Raw genomic sequence first — 19894 nt, 5'->3', positions numbered from 1 at the left:
TGTCTGTATAGGTCAGATTTTCCTCATATGCTTCAACCAAAACAACAGAGCACAATAGATTGAATGTCAAAGCTGATTGGGGATTCCAGATAGAAGCCAGACATTACACAGATGTGCAAATATGTAAAGTAGTGCCACTTTTCTCACCAAATACCCCTTTTTTCTTTGCACTGGGAAATATAGTTTTTTTTTTTTTTATATACTAAGTTCTGGGATACATGTGCAGAACGTGCAGGTTTGTTACATAGGTATACACATGCCATGGTGGTTTGCTGCATCAGTCAACCTTAGGTTATTCTTAGGTTAGGGATAGTATTAGGTATTTCTTCTAATGCTATCCCTCCCCTAGACTCCCACCCGCAACAGGCCCCAGTGTATGATGTTTCCCTCTCTGTGTCCATGTGTTCTCATTGTTCAACTCCCATTTATGAGTGAGAATATGCAGTGTTAGGTTTTCTGTTCCTGTGTTAGTTTGCTGAGAATTCTGGTTTCCAGTTTCATCCATGTCCCTGCAAAGGACATGAACTCATCCTTTTTTATGGCTGCATAGTGTTCCATGGTGTATATGTGCCACATTTTCTTTATCCAGTCTATCATTGATAGGCATTTGGATTGGTTCCAAGTCTTTGCTATTGTGAATAGTGCTGCAGTAAACATACATGTGCATGTGTCTTTATAGTAGAATGATTTATAATCCTTTGGGTATATACCCAGTAATGGGATTGTTTGGTCAAATATAATTATTTTCATAAAATATTAGCATGTAATCAGTTTATTATTTTTGTTTTAAAATGGACTAATATTTTTTAAATTTATCAGTTTTAATTTTTAGTACCATAAAGATTGACAGCTGTAACTCATAAATCAAAGTTCTTTGGGGTTGCCAGTAATTTTAAGGGGATCGTGAGACTAGTAAGTTCAAGAATTGCCTTTAAATGCCTTAAGCATAAACTCTTAAGCTTGCTCTCCAAAAACTTTTGACTTTGAATCCAACTGATTTTTCTGTTTCTTTCATACTTCCTAGATTTTAGTTAAAATAAAGCATCCATGTGCATCCTGTCTTAGATCTGGGCCTATCCTCTTCCCTTTCCCTGCCTCTCTCTCATGAATATCGAAATCTTACTCATCTTCCAAGATTCAGCTCAAATGCTTCTCCTCCAAGAAACCCTTCATATTCGCTAACTGCAAATTTTCTCTTTTTCCCCCTAATATCCATAGAACTTTATTCCTCTGTTCTTTATTCCTCTGTTATTCACTTTCTTCTGTCCTGGAGTCATTTGGGTTCCTGTGCTTATGTCTTGCAGGAACATAAACATCTTACATTTTTAGTTGTCTTTGGGTGCTCACACTTTTTATCAGCAGCTCTTTTAGGCATTTGATACTGGAAGAACTGTGTGTAAGCTTTATAAATACCCACATATTTATGGATTTTTATTTAGCTTACCCATTTTCTCATTCTTTATAAACTTGTGACCATTTTTTTATTGTAAACTCACCATATGTCATGTTGCCACCTAGTGAAAGGGTGAGGATGCTATTTGAATATTAACCTAAGCAGTGGAATCGGGCTTAATTCTGGAATGAAAATTTTCAAATGTTTTAGAAGAAACATAAGACATGAGATCACCCAGCACACTGCTCACATTTATTTTCACTGATAACTGTGAATTTACTCTGAAGGATTCTTTTTGTGGAAGGTTGTTACTGGAATCAAAAGAAGAGGAAAGACTGAGAAAGTTTTGGTAAACCATAGAAGAGGTGTAATTTGTTTTCGATAATTAACAGGACTCTTTAAACATCTGGAACGTTTTTCAGCATGTGTTTACAATTTTTTATGCTATATTGATGACTGAAACATGATATAATATGCTGTTGATTAGCTATGGCTAAATTAGGCCCATAAATATTTCATATAGGCAAATTAGTTGATTATTAAAAGTGATATTGGCTGGGCACAGTGATTCATGCCTGTAATCATAGCACTTTGGGAGGCCAAGGCAGGCGGATCACCTGAGGTCAGGAGTTCAAGACCAGTGTGGCCAACATGGTGAAATGCTCTCTCTACTAAAAATACAAAAAAATTAGCCAGGCATGGTGGTGTGCACCTGTAATCCCAGCTACTCAGGAGGATGAGGCAGGGAAATCACTGGAACCTGGCAGGCAAAGGTTGCGGTGAGCCGAGATCATGCCATTGCACTCCAGCCTGGGCAACAAACCATGACTCTGTCCAAAGAAAAAGAAGGTAATGTTATATTGCCCTTAGGAGCCTAGACAAGTGTCATACTAAACAATCTGTTTTCACTTATAATTTAAGTAAAAGTGTTTTAAGGATATATTAATTTCTTTGTTTTTTGAGATGGAGTTTCACTCTTGTTGCCCAGGCTGGAGTATAATGGCGTGATCTCGGCTCAATGCAACCTCCACCTCCCGGGTTCAAGCAATTCTCCTGCCTCAGCCTCCTGAATAGCTGGGATTACAGGCATGTACCACCACGCCTGGCTAATTTTGTACTTTTAGCAGAGATGAGCTTTCCCCATGTTGTACAGGCTGGTCTCAACTCCTGACCTCAGGTGATCCACCAGCCTCAGCCTCTCAAAGTGCTGGAATTACAGGCGTGAGCCATCGTGCCCAGCCAATTTCTTTGTTTTTATCTAGTAAAGTGTATTTTAAATCTGTGGACATAGAAAGCATATGGTATGCGCATGTGCATTTATATTCATCTAATATTTTCTGAGAGTATAAGGATGCCCTGACATATATTTTGATATATATTTTGATATATGTCAGGGCATCCTTATACTCTCAGAAAATATTAGATGAATATAAATGCACATGCGCATACCATAATATCAGCAACAAAATATCCTGCTTGTTGCCCTCACAAGTTGCGTGGTACATAGTAACACTGCTGTAAATCTCATGGCTTTTTCAGGTCACCTTCAGGCTCAGAAATGAATGTGCCACTTAAATCTCTTCATAAGGAAATGTAGGTTATGAACCGTCTTGACTCCCATTGGCAAACACTGCCATGTGTTGTGAATTTTTATTTTCTTTCTTGTCTCCAAACTATAGGTGGCATTGCAGACAGTGTAGCCAAGTGGATATTTAAACAGGACCTCAGCCCTGAAGTATTAAAACTGGCTAATGAAAAAAGAGATGTAGAAAACCCAGATGAACCCAAAGAAGGTGTTAACAGAGGTTTCCTTGAGGTATCAGAGGTGGAGACGGACTTAGGAGCCATACCAGGTGATACACAAATAATGAGAAATATGAAATCCAGAGTAGAAATATGTGGCCAAGTGTCCGTCAAGGAGAAGAATAACATCACTGCTTTCTTCTGACTTTCAGACCTACTGCATTTAGCATATGAGCAGTTTCCTTGTAGCCTTGAGCTAGATGTGTTGCATGCACATTGCTGCTGGGAGTATGTTGTTCAATGGAATAAAGATCCAGAGGTAAGATTTTCGTTACCTCTTTCATGTTATTTCTGCTTCTGCGTTCATGCTATTCATATGTGGGGACTGTAATTAAAGAGCTTATTCTAAACACTGGCTTTTTTCCTGTTGTAATGCCTCTGTACTAACTAGGGTAGATCTTTTTCATATATTTCCTCTTATAATCCTCACAGTAAACCTGTAACATGTAGGTACTGTCATTATCCCCACTCTAGAGAAGAAAAAACTAGGGCTTAGAGAATTTAAGTTTCTTCGCTGCCGGCACACAGCTAAGTTAAATGTCAGGATTTAAGCTTAGGTTTCTCTGTATCTGAAACCTGTGTGCTTTGCCCTACTCCCTAGTTAGGTTGTGACAAGTATATTGTTTATTTCTTTCTGAATTCCTGCATGAAATGGCACCAACCTAACAGAATATTCGTTTTTTTGTTTTGTTTTTTTGAGACGTCTCAACCTGTCACCCAGACTGGAGTGCAATGGTGTGATCTTGAGTCACTGCAACCTCTGCCTCCCGGGTTCAAGCAATTCTCCTGCCTTAGCCTCCCAAATAGCTGGAATTACAGGTGCACACCACCATGCTTGGCTGATTTTTATATTTTTAGTAGAGATGGGGTTTCCCCATGTTGGCTAGGCTGGTCTCGAACTCCTGACTTTGTGATCTGCCCACTTCGGCCTCCCAAAGTGCTGGGATTGCAGGTGTAAGCCACCATGCCAGACCCAGAATATTCTTAATATTGTAGTCATCATGATAGAAGTCAAAAGTGAAGGTCCTGACATCAACCTAGTGTCTGATTGTTCAAATATGTCTGTATTTGTCTGTTACTTCTATTTGCCTCAGAAGAACAAAGAGGCATGTTGTGCCCAAGACTGCCCTTTCAGTTCTCTGCTCAGGTGTTGTTTTCTATTGCTTTTGTTAGCCACTATTGCTACCAGGGCATTTGCAGTCTAGAATCAGCATAGGAGGAAGGCCCCAAGCCTGGAGACAGAAGGCCGAGATTTAGATCCCAGCTGAATTGCTGACAAGCTTCTGGCTCAAGAGAATCACTGAATCTCTGGCCTGTTATTTTCTACCTTTTTCCCCCTCCTTTTTAAAATGAAGATGCCATGATTAAATAAGATATAAAAACATACTGTAAATATTCCTCTTTGCCAATCGGTCCTTCACTTAAACCTCCCTAGTCAGTGCTCTGGTAAATTATTCCTCTCAAATCAAAATTCTTACCTTTATCATCCTTGTATGAGGCTGCACTGTAGAGAACTCTCACAGATGAACCAATTCATGCTAATATATTAATGGAAACGATATTCTTCCTTCCTCCAAAAAACTAACCGCTTACATATGAAAGGAAGATGTTACAAAAGTAAGTGATTTAAATAAAGGAATAGTCTTTGATCAATTAAACCTTGACCAAAAAATGATTTTAGGACAGAGGATCCTCTCAATGCCCCTCAAATCACTCCCTTGAGTTGACTACAGCCTGAATGGCGATCATATTTAGGCTCTCTACTTAAATGAGTTACTTTTCCATTTTATTAAAAAGGAATGTTATGTCTAGAATAAGAACATAATTTCTAAAATAGGAATGAATTAATTTCAGATTCAAGTCTAAAAAAGTGGCATTTAAGAAGAAAATTCTGCTTAATAGCATTTGTTTGTTTGTTTGTTTTTGAGATGGAATTTCACTCTTTGTTCCCCAGGCTGGAGTGTAGTGGTGTGATCTCGGCTCACTGCAACCTCTGCCTCCCGGGTTCAAGCAATTCTCCTTTCTCAGCCTCCCAAGTGGCTGGGATTATAAGCACCCGGCTACCACTACCACACCCGGCTAATTTTTTATCTTTAATAGAGACAGGGTTTCACCATGTTTCTCAGGCTAGTCTTGAACTCCTAACTTAAGGTGATCCGCCTGCCTGGACCTCTCAAAGTGCTGAGATTATAGGCGTGAGCCACCACACCCAGCCTATAGCATTTGTTTATAAACCAAAAGCAGCTTGCAGAGATGATATAGACAAAGCTGACATCAAGCCCCATGGCTGCTGCATGTAGCTCATAATAATCATAGCACGCAGTTTCTGATCTCTTTGTTTCAACTTTCTCCTAAAATGAGGGCTATAATAGTAGTTATCTCAAAAGGTTATTGCATTTTTTGAAAAAATGAATGCATAGTGCATAACATTTTGATTAGTGTTATCATTATCATTTGTATTGCTTACATTTAAAAGAAGTTGTTGTTTTACTTGTTTTTCCTGTTAAATATTCATCTTGCCCCATCCAACCACCGTCTCAGCTCCACCATTTAACACACACAATTTTGTAAGGCTCAAAACAATAAAATTACCTTCAGACAAATTTCAACACAGTATGTATTGGCAATGATAATGTTTGATGATGATGTATAAGCCACAAAATTATTTAGCAGAGATCTGGATGATTTCATCAGCTGCAAGGGTAGTTGCATACTGTATTTGAGTTTTAATATGTAAACTACTTTAATTAGAGTTGAATTTCAAATATCCCGTCTGATATTTCATATTTCCTTCCCTGCTTTAATTTTTTTCTCTTTGGCACTTACTACTAACATACTAAATATAATGTATTTATTTATTATGTTTATTATGTAGGTCCTCACTAGAATTTAAACTCAGTGAAGGCAAGACTTTGGGTCTGTTTTGTTCATTATGGAATCTGCGGTGCTTTAAATAGGGCTTGATGCAGAGTAGATGCTCAATAAATATTTGTTGAATAACAAATGAATGAATTGTATCTACAAAAGCAAGCTTATTGTTTTTACATCTGTATGAAATTCAAGTATTTATTGGAGAGAATATTGCTATGATGTGAAAACCACAGCAAATTTGAATTCAGATGTTAGTCCATATGACCTCGGAGCTGCTAGGAATTAATCATTGTTTAGGTAATGTGAGTTGAAGAGGGACAGTTTATCAAAAGTTACTTCTTACCCAATAATTTCATGTTATTATTGCAACATTCTTAGGTAGCTTTATGCAGAAATTTATGTAAGAAGTCTCCATTGATAAAGGTAAAACCTATTAAATGATACCTCTTTTTCTTTCTCTTTGTTTTCTCCCTGTATGGAAGGAAGCACGTTTTTTTGTTAGGTCAATAGAACACTTGAAGCACATTCTTAATGCACATATTCAGAATGGTAAGTAAACAGATATTAGAAACATCACTGGTTGGTTTAAAAGAGACTTCCTGACTTACTGGATGTGAATTTAAAGATTCACAACCTATTAAATGTTTATTTGATTATTCTGCAACCTAACGGATTACTGTGTATTGGCTCAGGTGTAAGGGTCGCTTGAGGCCAGTGGTTCAAGGCTGCAGTGAACTATGATCGTGCCACTGCATCCAGCTTGGGTGACAGAGTGAGACCCTGTCTCTAAAAAATAAACAGTACTGGCCATGTTAACTACTTGGGAAAATGCTATTTAGAAAGGGGCAAAAGAATTGGTAGTAATCACCACTTCTGTTCCCCAAGCTGACTACTATTCCTGGGAATAATTAAGGCAGCTGTTCTGCATCTGTCTTTCCAAGGAAAGAGGGAATCAATGATAGCTGCAGAACAGCTGCCTTAATTACACTCTTGACAGATAGTGAAGGAAAGAGGGATGGATTTCTCAGGACTGTAATTCTTAATGAAAAATTGTGATAGCCAAAAGCCTAATAAGATTAGATTGTAGCAACTATCTTGTACTTCTTATAATAGATGTGAATATTCTCCATTAGCTGCCAGACCTTGGCAACTACTAATGTCTCCTTAAAAAATATTGAACTTGTAAACAGATTCCATTTAATAGACAGATGGGTTTCATTAAAGGAATTGAGGATATCAGCACCAAGCTAGTTAGTAACCTTAATAATGATGAGACTTGGTGTTAGGCTGGGTAAGAGGAGGCATCACCTTATGTCTCTGTGATAAATTCTTGAGAAGCTACTTTTTTATTTTTTTAAATTGTACTTTAGGTCTGGGGTACATGTGCTGATCATGTAGGATTGTTGCATAGGTACATACATGGCAATGTGGTTTGCTGCCTCCATCCCCCCATTACCTATATCTGGCATTTCTCCCCATATTATCCCTCCCCAACCTCCTCACCCCCCACTGTCCCTTCCCTAGCCCCCCGCCACCCAAAAGCTACTTCTTTTTCACCTCTCTCACATTCTTGCAGGTGGTTATGTAATCCAATTGCAGAAATTGTAACATGTCCCGTTTTACTTGAAGAGAACTTGAAAATTACTTATTCATCTCTCAGATCTTACATTCATCCAAAAAGAAAAAATTTACCCTGACTCATTTGGAAAATATCATGTTTAAATTACTCTATCCTTATTAATAAAATTATTAAGTTACTAACTGACTTCAGACTAGTATTTCTTCAAGTAAGACTTCTACCCATTTGTACCTTTACCGATCGAGTACGGTTCCTGGCTTCTCACAGCCTATGAGGGACCTTACTCATAGACTCACTCAGCTGCAAGGGTAGTAATAACAGCATGTGAAATGCCATGTTTATACTGCCTAATTGACAACTGTTTCAGAAATTTAATTTTAATACCACAGCTCAGTGAGTAGTGAGTGACAAGGTCTTGCTTTATTACCCCAGCTGGAGTATAGTGGTGCAGTCATAGCTCACTGTAATCTTGAACTCCTGAGTTCAAGCTATCCTATCACCTCAGCCTCCGAGTGGGTCTATAGCCATGCACCACCATGCCTGGCTAATTTTTTAAACATTTTTTATAGAGATGGATTCTGGCCATGTTGCCCAGACTGTTTTTTTTTTTTTAAATAAATTTTTTAATATTTTGTTTTTAATACTTTTTTATATATTACTTTAATTTGTAGTTATATGAAAAAATCAATTGGCAGACATTGGAATTGTTTCTAGTGTTTGGCTGTCAGGAATAAAACTGTTCCCAACAATCTCGTACCTATCTTCTGTATTCGTTTCTCTTGCGTGTATACCCAGCAGAATTGTCGGGTGATACAGCAGACACATTTAGCTTCAGTAGCTACCACCCAGCAGTTTCCCGTGTGGTTTTACCAAGTTATTATACCACCAGTAATGCATGAGTGTTCCATTTGTTCCATATCCTCATTAATACTTGGTATTGTAATTTAAAAATTGTTTTTAGCCTTTTTGGTGGCTGTATATAATGCTTTCTCACTGTGATGTTCTGTTTCTCTCAGAACTAATGATTTGACTCTTTTCTTCATGCTTATTGGCAATTTTGACATACTCTTAGACAGTCCAGTTCTGATTTTTATTAAAGATAAAGATTTCATTAACTTTGTAATATTACATAAGATATAAAAAATCAAAATAAATAGTCCATATAGTTTAGTAAACTTAAGAAAGACAGTAATTTGTTATATATAATAAAAGTGAGAATATATAAGCATTCTGTTTACTACTTTACTTTTACTTGCTATCTAGGCATTGCGCTGATGATGTGGAATACGTTCTTAGTTAAAAGATTTTCTGCTGCTACATACTTAATGGATAAGGTAAGGTAGTTTCATGTATTGACTTCTTATTTATTTGGTTCTGTTAATTGACTAATATTAGAAAGATTGGTCATGTTAGGCTTTGTTAGACTATTTTTTAATTTGATAATTAGATTTTACTCATGCTCAGTTAAATGTAATGCCCAGTACTGGCATTTTAATGACATGAAGAAGAGCTCTAAATCCTCAGAAAGAGTCTATTATATTATAAAAGCCCTTTAACTAAAGAAATTAGGACTGGTGGTTGATTCAAGCAAGGATTTGCATTTTATTTCAAATTAAAATATAGAAATTTATACTTACTGATCTTTGATATAAGGCCACGTTTGTGGGTTTTTTTTTTTGTTTTTTTTTTGTTTGTTTGAGACAAAGTCTAGCTCTGTTGCCAAGCTGGAGTGCAGTTGCCAAGCTGGAGTGCAGTTGTGCAATCTTGGCTCACTGCAACCTCCGCCTCCTGGGTTCTAGCGATTCTCCTGCCTTAGCCTCCTGAGTAGCTGGGACTACAGGTGCACACCACCATGCCCAGCTAATTTTTGTATTTTTAATACAGATGGGGTTTCACCATGTTGGCCAGGATGGTCTCAAATCTCTTGACCTCGTGATCTCCCTGCCTTGTCCTCCTAAAGGGCCAAGATATTTTCTTTGAATGGAGTTGATTGCAGTTCTCCTTTGGTTTTCTTGCAAAAACCTCACCCATGATGCATTGCCTATCATGGCTGGATCTTATTTTTTTGAAGTTGTTATGTAATCTAAGTTATAACCTTTAGATTTCTATAATTTTTGTAGTTCCTTTCTCTGTATCTAATCCAAAAGACCTAGGAGTTATTCTCCTCCATAAACCTTTGCAAAGCATTCAACATAGCATTCATGTAAATAACTCTCCCTTTTTTCTCATTCATATTTCATCAGTTATTGAATTAAATGACATAATTACAGTTACATGTGCAACTAGCATGAATAGCTTTGGGAACAAACATAACATGTAAGCATAGAACTCAATTGGTGGGAGCAGAAGCTGCTGAGGGTAACAGCCTAGTCTCCAGCTGACTGGCCAGGGGCACTAGTTAGTATGTTTTACAGGCCACTCAACAATGTAGATTAATGTAGCATCAGATGAGTGGATGCTAAGAGAATTACCACTGTAATGAAAACATATTCTTTTAAATGAATAGTCACAGTCATTTCTGCACCATGAATAGCACCACAACCAAGACCCAACTGTAGGCCGCTGCTCCCCTTGAAATTGCTTTCTTTGATGTTTTTGATAACATATTTCTAGTTAAAGCTAACCCGTCTTTCCTCTGTGCTCTTCTTCCTTGACTACTTAGCTTCTTTCTTGGAACTTGCATCTTTTGGCCTTTATGATGTTGTTCTCCTATTCAACTTCATCTCTGACCCACTCCTCTTTCGAGAGAGTAACAGTAAACTGTAATTTATGTGTGTGTTACAATTTGTAATTTCACAGCATTCTCACATCCACAGTCACATTTGATCTTCACTACTTTGATTGGGGTGAAAATAGTCCTAAACTAGGAAGCAGGAAATTTGTGATTCAATAAGTCTTTATTATAATGTGTGTTTCTCATGTGCCAAGACTATGGTAGGTTCTGTGGTTGAACCAATGGAAGTTACCGTCCTGGCCCTCAAAGAGCTCACAGTTTGAACACCAGGTAAACAGACAATAGGGAGTTTTTGGAGCTCAGAAGAGGAGGAAATAAATAACAAGACAAGGGGAAGGCTTCCAACTTAAATTTTGGTGGATGGCTATATATGAACGAGTAAAAAGTAGGTGAGAAGAAAGTGTATCCCAGCAGTCCTGGAGATACAAGGCAATTGGTTGGATTCAGAGAACTGTAATTAGCTTAGTATTGCTGGAACATAGGCTATATTAGGAGAAAAGAGAAGCTAAGATGAAGAATTTCTTGTGCAGGCTGTGGATTTGGATTTTCTGGTAGTATGTGTAAGCTTAGCACAGGGTCTGGCACATGTGGCTCAATAAATTGTAGCTATTATTTTATATTGAAGACACTGGGGCAATTTTAAGCACAGGAATTATATATGCAGGTTTGTGTTTAAAAAGATTATTTAGGCAACAGACAAAATATCTTGGGATTGGGGTTGGCTGAGCTTGGTTGTTTCAAGGCTGCTGCGGTAATCCCAGCAAGTGGTAGCGAGGTCAGGTTTTTCTCCACTGTCTCCTGTGAGTTTTCTCTCTTATAAGGTAATATTTCTGAGGGCAGAACTTTTACCTCCCACTTATTACACTGTAGACATATACAGTAGAATCTTAATAAGTACCTACTGCATAAGGAAATCTTTCTGAGCTAGAATATAACTCTCATCTGCTTTAGAGTGTTTTTCCTTTCTATTTCAAACGATTGTGTCTTTATCAACAAGCCAAACTCTTAGGTGTTCTTGATTAGTATCCTTGAGTTAGGCTCTGGGTTTTTTTGTTTGTTTGTTTTTCTTTGGTGGGGGTGGGATGAAGTCTCACTTTTTTGCCCAGGCTGGAGTTCAGTGGTGCAATCTTGGCTCACTGCAACCTCCACCTCCCGGGTTCAAGTGATTCCCCTGCCTCAGCCTCCCTAGTAGCTAGGACCACAGGTGCATGCCATGACACCCAGCTAATTTTTGTATCTTTAGTAGAGACAGGGTTTCACCATGTTGGCCCGGCTGGTCTTGGACTCCTGATCTCAAGTGATCAGCCCGCCTTGGCCTCCCAAAGTGCAGGGATTACAGGCATGAGCCACCACGCCTGGCATAAGCTCTCGGTTTTTAGGCAACACAATTATTTGACTGTACAAAGTGAGGGCCAGATTTTTAGAGTTTTTTTCTTATTTAATAGTTCAGAAACAAAAAAAAAAATAATTCAGAAATATGTAATTTATATTTGAAAAGGATTATTCTTGAGCCCAGTGTGACATTAAGTTTAACCTCAAATTTAATTGCATCTACCATTGCTAGAGACAACAGCTAATTAATGAAGCTGACACATTTATTTATAGATGCACTTATAATTTTTTAATTTGGTTACTTTTTCTTATCTGTACCATAGTAATGTCTTTTTATTTAAATTATTAAATAGTACGTCGTTTTGTCTTTTTATTTTAGGTTGGAAAATCACCAAAGGATAGGTTATGCCGAAGGGTAAGTGAATCTCCCGTAACTAGAGTTACGGTTGTTAATTCCACACTTCATATAGTATTTTATTAACTGTAGGGGTGAACTTTGCCTTTTACAATTGTGATGATGTATAAGGAGGAGATAACAAAAATGAAAAGAGAATGTATCGCATTAAGGAAACTGGTCGTGAACTATGGCCAATTTTAATTTACTTTTCCAGATTGTTAGATAGCATATTTAAACTAGGTTTTTATAAGACGTGTTCAACTTTGGACTGTGGACAGTATAACATGCTACCATTGCTGCATATTTTTGCTCTATATTATAAATTAGACATTTATAATAGAAGCATCCAATATCAAATTGAAGCAGGTTCAAATGAAATAGTTAATTTAATTTACCTATATATATATTATGTATAATAACATAATTATACAAATACAACATTAATCTTAACTAATATTCCAATCCCTAGATACAGGACTTGTATTTGACCTGAGAAATTAATAGTACTAGCAACCTCAGAACTTTACAAATACCTTAAGGAATGTTGGGACACAGCTGTTAGAGGTCCTTAGTCCCAAAAGAATCACCACTGTTGAAGACTTTTTCTGGTGTGTTCTTGAGAATGGTTGTATGACTAGGTTGTGTGTGTGTGTGCATGAGCCCAACACACTGAATTATTTGCTTTGAGGATGTGAGGAAATGATTGGTTGTTGGTTTTAAAAAGATTATACACAAATGCAGTGGTCCCTTGGACAGGCCCTTTAAACGAGTCATTGAGAACCATCTGTTGCTCACAGCATGGATCTGGTATTTAGTTCTCAAGCTTGGGGATTCTGGTTTTGCTCAGAGGGTTGAGTTCCATCTCTAAGAGATGCTCTGAAACCAGACCAGGCTGTTTTCTTGGAACTTTTCAGGTTAGAGTCTCATATGTATCTTCCCTCTACCATGATTATTTGGCTACCAGATGCCTTAGCAAGCTGAATAGTGAGCTCAGAAGTGCCACCATGTATAGTAACTGATGAGACTGTATCTATACAATACACAAAGAACACTACCTTTTTTTTTTTTTTTGAGACAGAGTCTCGCTGTGTTGCCAGGTGCCAGGCTGGAGTGCAATGGCGCAATCTCGGCTCACCACAACCTCCGCCTCCTGGGTTCAGGCAATTCTCCTGCCTCAGCCTCCCGAGTAGCTGGGACTATAGGTGTGCGCCACCACACCCAGCTAATTTTTGTATTTTTTAGTAGAGATGGGTTTCACCATGTTGGCCAGGATGGTCTTGATCTGTTGACCTCGTGATCCACCCGCCTCAGCCTCCCAAAGTGCTGGGATTACAGGTGTCCGGCCAGAACACTACTTTTTAAAAGTAATTATTTGTACCACTTTTTAAAGCTTGACTTTAAAATTGGCTGACAGTAAATAATCTAAAAGAAGGAACTTAAATATGCTAATGCCTTGACTTTCTAATTCTTGCCTGTCTGTTCAGTGTGGAAAGTGAGCTCAACAGGTGTATTACGTTCTGATTCTTGTTTTTCTGATATTAACTATAGCAGTTTTCCTGCAGGGCCTAATTATGTTCCTTTTTTAAAAACAGGATGTGGGAATGAGTGACACAGCAATGACATCTTTCCTTGGCTGCTGTTTGGATCTTCTTCAGATCTTAATGGAGGTAAAAGAGGTGTATTTTCATTCTGAACAGCTCCTAAGATACAAATATTCTGCAAACCATTGCATTTCATAGATGACTATTTTAATGACGTTTTTCATTCATTCATTTCTAAATTTTGACCTAAGCCCAAAAGGTAGTGATGTTTTCTTATTAAATTCTTACTGAAACTAGGCTTTGTGTTTTTTTATTACAATTTGGGACAGTGTACAATATGAGTTTGCACTTTGCTGCTAATAAACTCATTAGGGTATTTGTGTGCTATCATTTATCCATTACTGAACACAGTCCTCCATTCTTAAAACCCTTAGGCAGATGTTAGCAGGGATGAAATACAGATGCCTGTGCTGGATACTGAGGATGCATGGCTCTCCGTGGAAGGACCAATCTCCATAGTGGAACTGGCCCTTGATCAGAAGCACATCCACTACCCACTGGTGGAGCATCACTCCATCCTATGCTCCATCTTGTATGCAGTCATGAGGTTTTCTCTGAAGACCGTGAAGCCACTTTCACTTTTTGACAGTAAGGTAAGTACCTCAAAGGATTTCAGAGCTATTTTGGAGTTGCAGGCTTAGCAGACACATGAGTTTTCTTATTTAATAGAAGCTGTTCAGTACTTTTGTGACTTGTGTAATTTCATGTGAGGTTCTGTCTCCTTTATTCCCTGCTTGATTCTGTTCTTATTTACCTTCCATACTGCTCCCCTCTCAGCTGTCTCTGCCCTTCGTGTTTTCCATATTATTCCTGGACAGACTCATTTTCTCCCTCTTGTATATCTCTAGGCCTGACCAATCCCCAGAGTTTTTAGGCACACATTTCTATTGAACTTCTCTCTTTGAGGGTGCTATAGGACTTCAGACACCTTATATCTTAAAATATATCTGCAAACCCACACCCCCATCCTGCCCCTAACCTAAATTTGCTGTTCCTTCTGAATTCCCTGGCTTGGTTATTTGATTAATGATGTCATCCTTTTTGCCCTGGCAAAAAACAGAAAGTTTTAAATAATCTCACCAATTCCTTACTTCAAGCCAATTTTCTTCATTGTAAATTCATTCTTGTATATTCATCTATAGGTCATACCTGTCCATTTCTCTCCATGACTATACCCCTAGTTAGGCGCAATCATCTTTCCCTTGGCTATTACAACAGCCGTTTCCTAATCACCCTGCCTCCAGTTTCTCTCTCTCTAGTCTCGTGCTACAAGAGCTGTCTTCCTAAGAGACAGGTTTAATTGTATTAGCTCTATGCCTAAGATTTTTTTGGCTCCTCTGCAGGATTGAGTCCAAACTTGTGAGTAGAATATGTTTTTACATGTTCTGTTGTAACCTTCACCATTTAGCTTCAGTGGATAGTAAAACTCTTTCCTTCCCCATGCAGGTGTCAAATTTTGAGAGACAGGCAGGACTCAGACTGTTGGACATAAAAATGTCAACTTTATTACTTAGCTTTTTACTGATAGAAACTGGGTTAGAAAACACAGCTTAGGCTTGTGGGAAAGTGGGCTTATTATTTCACCCTTAAATGAGAGACTCACAGCCGGGAGCAGTGGCTCACGCCTGTGATCCCAGCACTTTGGGAAGCTGAGGTGAGTGGATCACTTGAGGTCAGGAGTTCAAGACCAGCCTGGCCAACATGGTAAAACCCTGTCACTACTAAAAATATAAAAATTAGCCAGGCGCGGTAGCATGTGCATGTAATCCCAGCTACTCAGGAGGCTGAGGCAGGAAAATCGCTTGAACCTGGGAGGCAGACATGAGCCAAGATCACACCGGCAACAGAGCCACAGAGTGAGACTCTGTCTCAAAAAAAAAAAAGTATACATTTTGAATGAGTTAGTGTATCTTTGAGATTATAAAGGATAAGAGTACTTAAAGATTAAAAAAGAGAAAGAAATGTCAAAATAAAGTGCCCAGCTTGGTATTCCCCTCAGAGGTCTTTGCCAAACCAGAACACATCCAGAACTGGACGAGCATACTGACGTTGTTAGTCTCAACCCGTATCATGCCAAGACTACCTGAGATAGCTGGGTGACTCTCATCTGCAGAGAGGTAGTATGGTTGGTTGGCTAGTGAAACAATCCCAGTGCTACCATTTGCTAACTAGAATTACTTCGGTTTTCTTAGCCTCGGTTTTCTCATTCAGAAAGTAGCAGTGACTCTAGCGCCAACCTCATGGTTGTTGTGAGGGTTCCTTGTATTCAACATGAAGTATTTAGCAGTGTCTGGAATACAGTGAATAATAAATGGTACTGTTATAGACCTTCATAGCTAAGACCACCAGGTGGGAACTCCCAAGTAACAGATTGTGAGTGTTTGCTAAATCTTTAAATACTTCAATCAATGATGTCCAGAATGTCATGGGTTGCCCTGGATGTCTGGTTTTTCTTATCACTAAAGGATGGGGTAGCTTTAATCTACTTAGCAATCCACTAGGTGACCTAGAATCACAGATGATTAGGTATGGAAGGCACACTGGAAGATACCTGGGATGTGACCTGCTTACAGAAGAAGAAACAGTAACCCACGATTGTGGGTCATTTACCCAAGGCAACCTGGTTGGAAGTGATGAGCTTCGGACTAGACCCAGGTCTTTCAATTTAAAGGCCAATGCTCTTTGCTGTGCATTACATTTCCTTCCAAGAAACTTCTGAAATCCTGTATTTCTGATATTCTGTTTTTACTTTTTAGACACACATCTGTTCTTTCAAATCAGGTGTTTTCAAACAATTCAACAAGTGTTTTTAAAAGATTGAGAGGCTGGGCACAGTGGCTCATGCCCATAATCCCCAGCACTTTGGGAAGCCGAGGTGAGCAGATCACTTGAGGTCAGGAATTTGAGACCTGCCTGGCCAACATGGTAAAACCCCGTCTCTACTAAATACAAAAAAATTAACCTGGGTGCAGTGGCACACACTTGTAGTCCCAGCTACTTGGGAGGCTGAGATGGGAGAAGAGAATCTCTTGAACCAAGAGGAGAAGGCTGCAGTGAGCTGAGATCATGCCACTGTGTAATTATTAAACAATTTAATGAAAAATAAACAGGGCCGGGTATCGTGGCTCACATCTGTAGTTCCAGCACTTTGGAAGGCTAGGGACAACAGAGTGAGACTCTGTCTCAAAAAAGCAAAAAAAAAAAAGGATTCAGAGTACATATATATATTACTTGGCTATTATTGCAAAGCAAATCATCCCAAAACTTGGCTGAAAATAACAAACATTTATTATCTCACAGTTCTTGTGAGTCAGTAATCTGTGTTCTCCTTATGTAGGTGCCTCTGGCTTAGTCTCTCATGAGGCTGTAGTTAAGGCCCTGCATCTGAAAGCTCAACTGGGATGGGGAAAGGGTGATTCACTTCCAAGCACAATTGTTGGCAAGATTCAGTTATTTGCCACATGCGCCTCTCCATACAGCAGCTCACAACACGGAAGCTGGCTTCCCGCAGAGCAAGTGTGAGTGCCTCAAGGCAGAAGCAGTCTTCTAGAACAGAGTCTTGGAAGTAACATGCTATCACCTCTACCTGCTTGTTTGCTAGCAGCAAGTCACCAGCCCACAGGCAAGGAGAGGAGACCATAAGAAACACAATTTAACAGGAGGACGGGATCACTGGGGATCATCTTAAAGGCTGTCTACTACATACTAGATAATTGTTATAAAAATTAAAGGAAGAATTCTAAAATCTTATTGTTCAAGGAGAAATAAAAATCAACCATGAGTTATTCTTAAATGTCTTAAGTTTTAAAAAATCTTTCTCCCTTTCCCTGCTTAATAATCCACACTCTGATATCAGTTTTCTTGCTCTCTTTAGGGAAAAAATGCATTTTTCAAAGACCTAACTTCAATTCAGTTATTACCTAGTGGGGAAATGGATCCAAATTTTATTTCTGTACGACAACAGGTAAATTACAGCTATTAGATTTTGTTTTTGTTTCTTGGGGGAAAGAGAAACAGTAAAGGAAAAATCTAGCTGGCTTTTAAAAGAATGACCACTTTCAAAGTGTTTTGAGAGCTAGTCGTTTACCTTTAAATTATGTGTTCCTTTTTTGATAATTAAACAATTTAATGGAAAAGCCACTATAAGTGACAGAAAAGCCAACAATACTTTGATTTCAGTATTTTAAAATGAAACAGTAACAATACATTGCTTTATCTCTCCGTTTTCAAGTTCTTACTGAAAGTTGTCAGTGCAGCTGTCCAGGCTCAGCATTCAGCCACAAAGATCAAATATCCCACAGAAGAGGCAACACCCACTCCTTTTGGGAAAGACCAGGATTGGCCGGCTCTAGCTGTGGATTTAGCCCATCACCTTCAAGTTAGTGAAGATGTTGTCAGAAGGCATTATGTGGGGGAACTATACAGCTATGGAATTGACCACTTAGGAGAAGAGGTAATCATGAACCCTTTGAATGTTAATTGGACTCAAGTTATAAAATTGATAGTTGGAATAAAGAATCAGTAAAGTCTCCAATGAAACCTTTTGCTCTTCCTTTTTTGTTAGAACATCTAGGTACAAATATAAAATAATAGAGTATTTTTTTAACATAAAATCATAATCAAATAATTCCTACAGTGTGCCAGGCCTGCTGTATGCACAAGGATATAGCAGTAAACAAAACAAGGTTCCTTCTTCATGGACTTGATAGAAGCAGAAAAGCATGCTAAAGTTTGCACTGCGTGGTAGGTGCTATGAAAAAAATAAACAGGGCCAGGCGTCGTGGTTCACACCTGTAATCCCAGCACTTTGGAAGGCTGAGGCAGCAGATCACTTGAGCCCAGAAGCTCAAGACCTGTCTGGGCAATATAGCAAGACCCTGTCTCTAAAAAGGAAAAGAAAAAAATTTTTTAATTAAAAAAAAAAACAAAAAACCGGATCATATGAATAAACAGGAGCTACTACAGTAGGGTGGTCAGAGAAGGTGACGTTTGAGCTGAGCCCCCAAGGAGAAACAGCAGCCAGCTACTCAGAAACTGGGGGAACGGTGCTTGAGATAAGAATGACAAAGGCCCTGAGGTGGGTGGGGACTAGAATGGCTAGGTTCAGGACTAGAAACCTAGAATGGCTGACCAAACATAGTAAGCAAGGAATAAAGTATGGGATGAGGCAGGGAGGCTGGCACAGGCCATGGCCACGACCTAGGATACGGCCCATGGTTATTCTAAGTGTATTCAGAAGCCATTAGAGGGGCTGGGCATGCTGGCTCATGCCTGTAATCCCAACACTTTGGGAGGCCATGGCGGGTGGATCATTCGAGGTCAGGAGTTTGAGACCAGCCTGGGCAACATGGTGAAACCCCATCTCTACTAAAAATACAAAAAATTAGCTGGGCGTAGTGGCACATGCCTGTAATCCTAACTACTTGTGAGAATGAGGCAGGAGAATCACTTGAACCCAGGAGGTGGAGGCTGCAATGAGCTGAGATTGCACCACTGCCCTCCAGTCTGGGTGGCAGAGTGAGACTCCATCTCAAAAAAAAAAAAAAGATCAAAAGAAGCCATTAGAGGGCTTCAAATAGTCATGACGTGAAACTCCCTTTATTTGCCAAAACCTTGAAAACAACACACTGAATAGCCATACTGAATTGAAAAATTAGGTGATGAGAGAAAAACAATTAGCCAAGGAGCAGAAATTTGGGTTTAAATGCTAAGTTTGATTTGGATTTATCTTTTGGTTGTATACAACCAAAAGGTAAATGGCCACAGTTCAAAAATCAACTAGCATCTCTTACTGGGAACCCCTTTCCTATAGAATATAAACAAACCTGCTCACTGTGATTGTATTATTTCTCCATGTTCCTATCTTCAGGCCATTTTACAGGTTCATGACAAAGAAGTTCTTGCCTCTCAGCTGCTGGTGTTGACAGGGCAAAGGCTGGCTCATGCGCTTCTCCACACCCAGACGAAAGAAGGAATGGAGCTGCTTGCCAGACTTCCACCCACACTGTGTACTTGGCTGAAAGCAATGGTCAGTACAATAGAATGAGATCAGGCCATTGGACGTTTTCTTAAGTGCCTAGTTAATAACAGTCATGAAGAACATCTGACAAATTTAATTCACCTAGTTACAAAGAAAAGCATTTTTATGTAAAAACTCTTAAGTCAGGAACAATTGTTGTTTAGT

General features: G+C 38.8%; 1 protein-coding gene across 1 annotated transcript in view; it reads left to right on the top strand.

Moving 5' to 3' along the window:
* Positions 1-19894, top strand: part of RAB3GAP2 (RAB3 GTPase activating non-catalytic protein subunit 2) — a 109087-nt gene that overhangs the window by 86732 nt on the left and 2461 nt on the right. The window contains exons 25-34 of the mRNA XM_064383521.1: positions 3073-3246; positions 3349-3455; positions 6550-6616; positions 8910-8980; positions 12092-12127; positions 13702-13776; positions 14085-14303; positions 17585-17674; positions 17942-18163; positions 19580-19738. Coding sequence (XP_064239591.1) covers positions 3073-3246; positions 3349-3455; positions 6550-6616; positions 8910-8980; positions 12092-12127; positions 13702-13776; positions 14085-14303; positions 17585-17674; positions 17942-18163; positions 19580-19738 — 1220 coding nt within the window. The remainder of the gene's footprint in view (positions 1-3072; positions 3247-3348; positions 3456-6549; positions 6617-8909; positions 8981-12091; positions 12128-13701; positions 13777-14084; positions 14304-17584; positions 17675-17941; positions 18164-19579; positions 19739-19894) is intronic.

This window comes from Aotus nancymaae, unplaced genomic scaffold (assembly GCF_030222135.1).
Source record: "Aotus nancymaae isolate 86718 unplaced genomic scaffold, 86718_ANA_hifiasm-v0.15.2.pri h1tg000032l_0, whole genome shotgun sequence".
Taxonomy (NCBI): Eukaryota; Metazoa; Chordata; class Mammalia; order Primates; family Aotidae; genus Aotus; species Aotus nancymaae.
The sequence above is the reverse complement of the archived record's forward strand: the minus strand, read 5'-3'. Positions and strand labels throughout refer to the sequence as shown.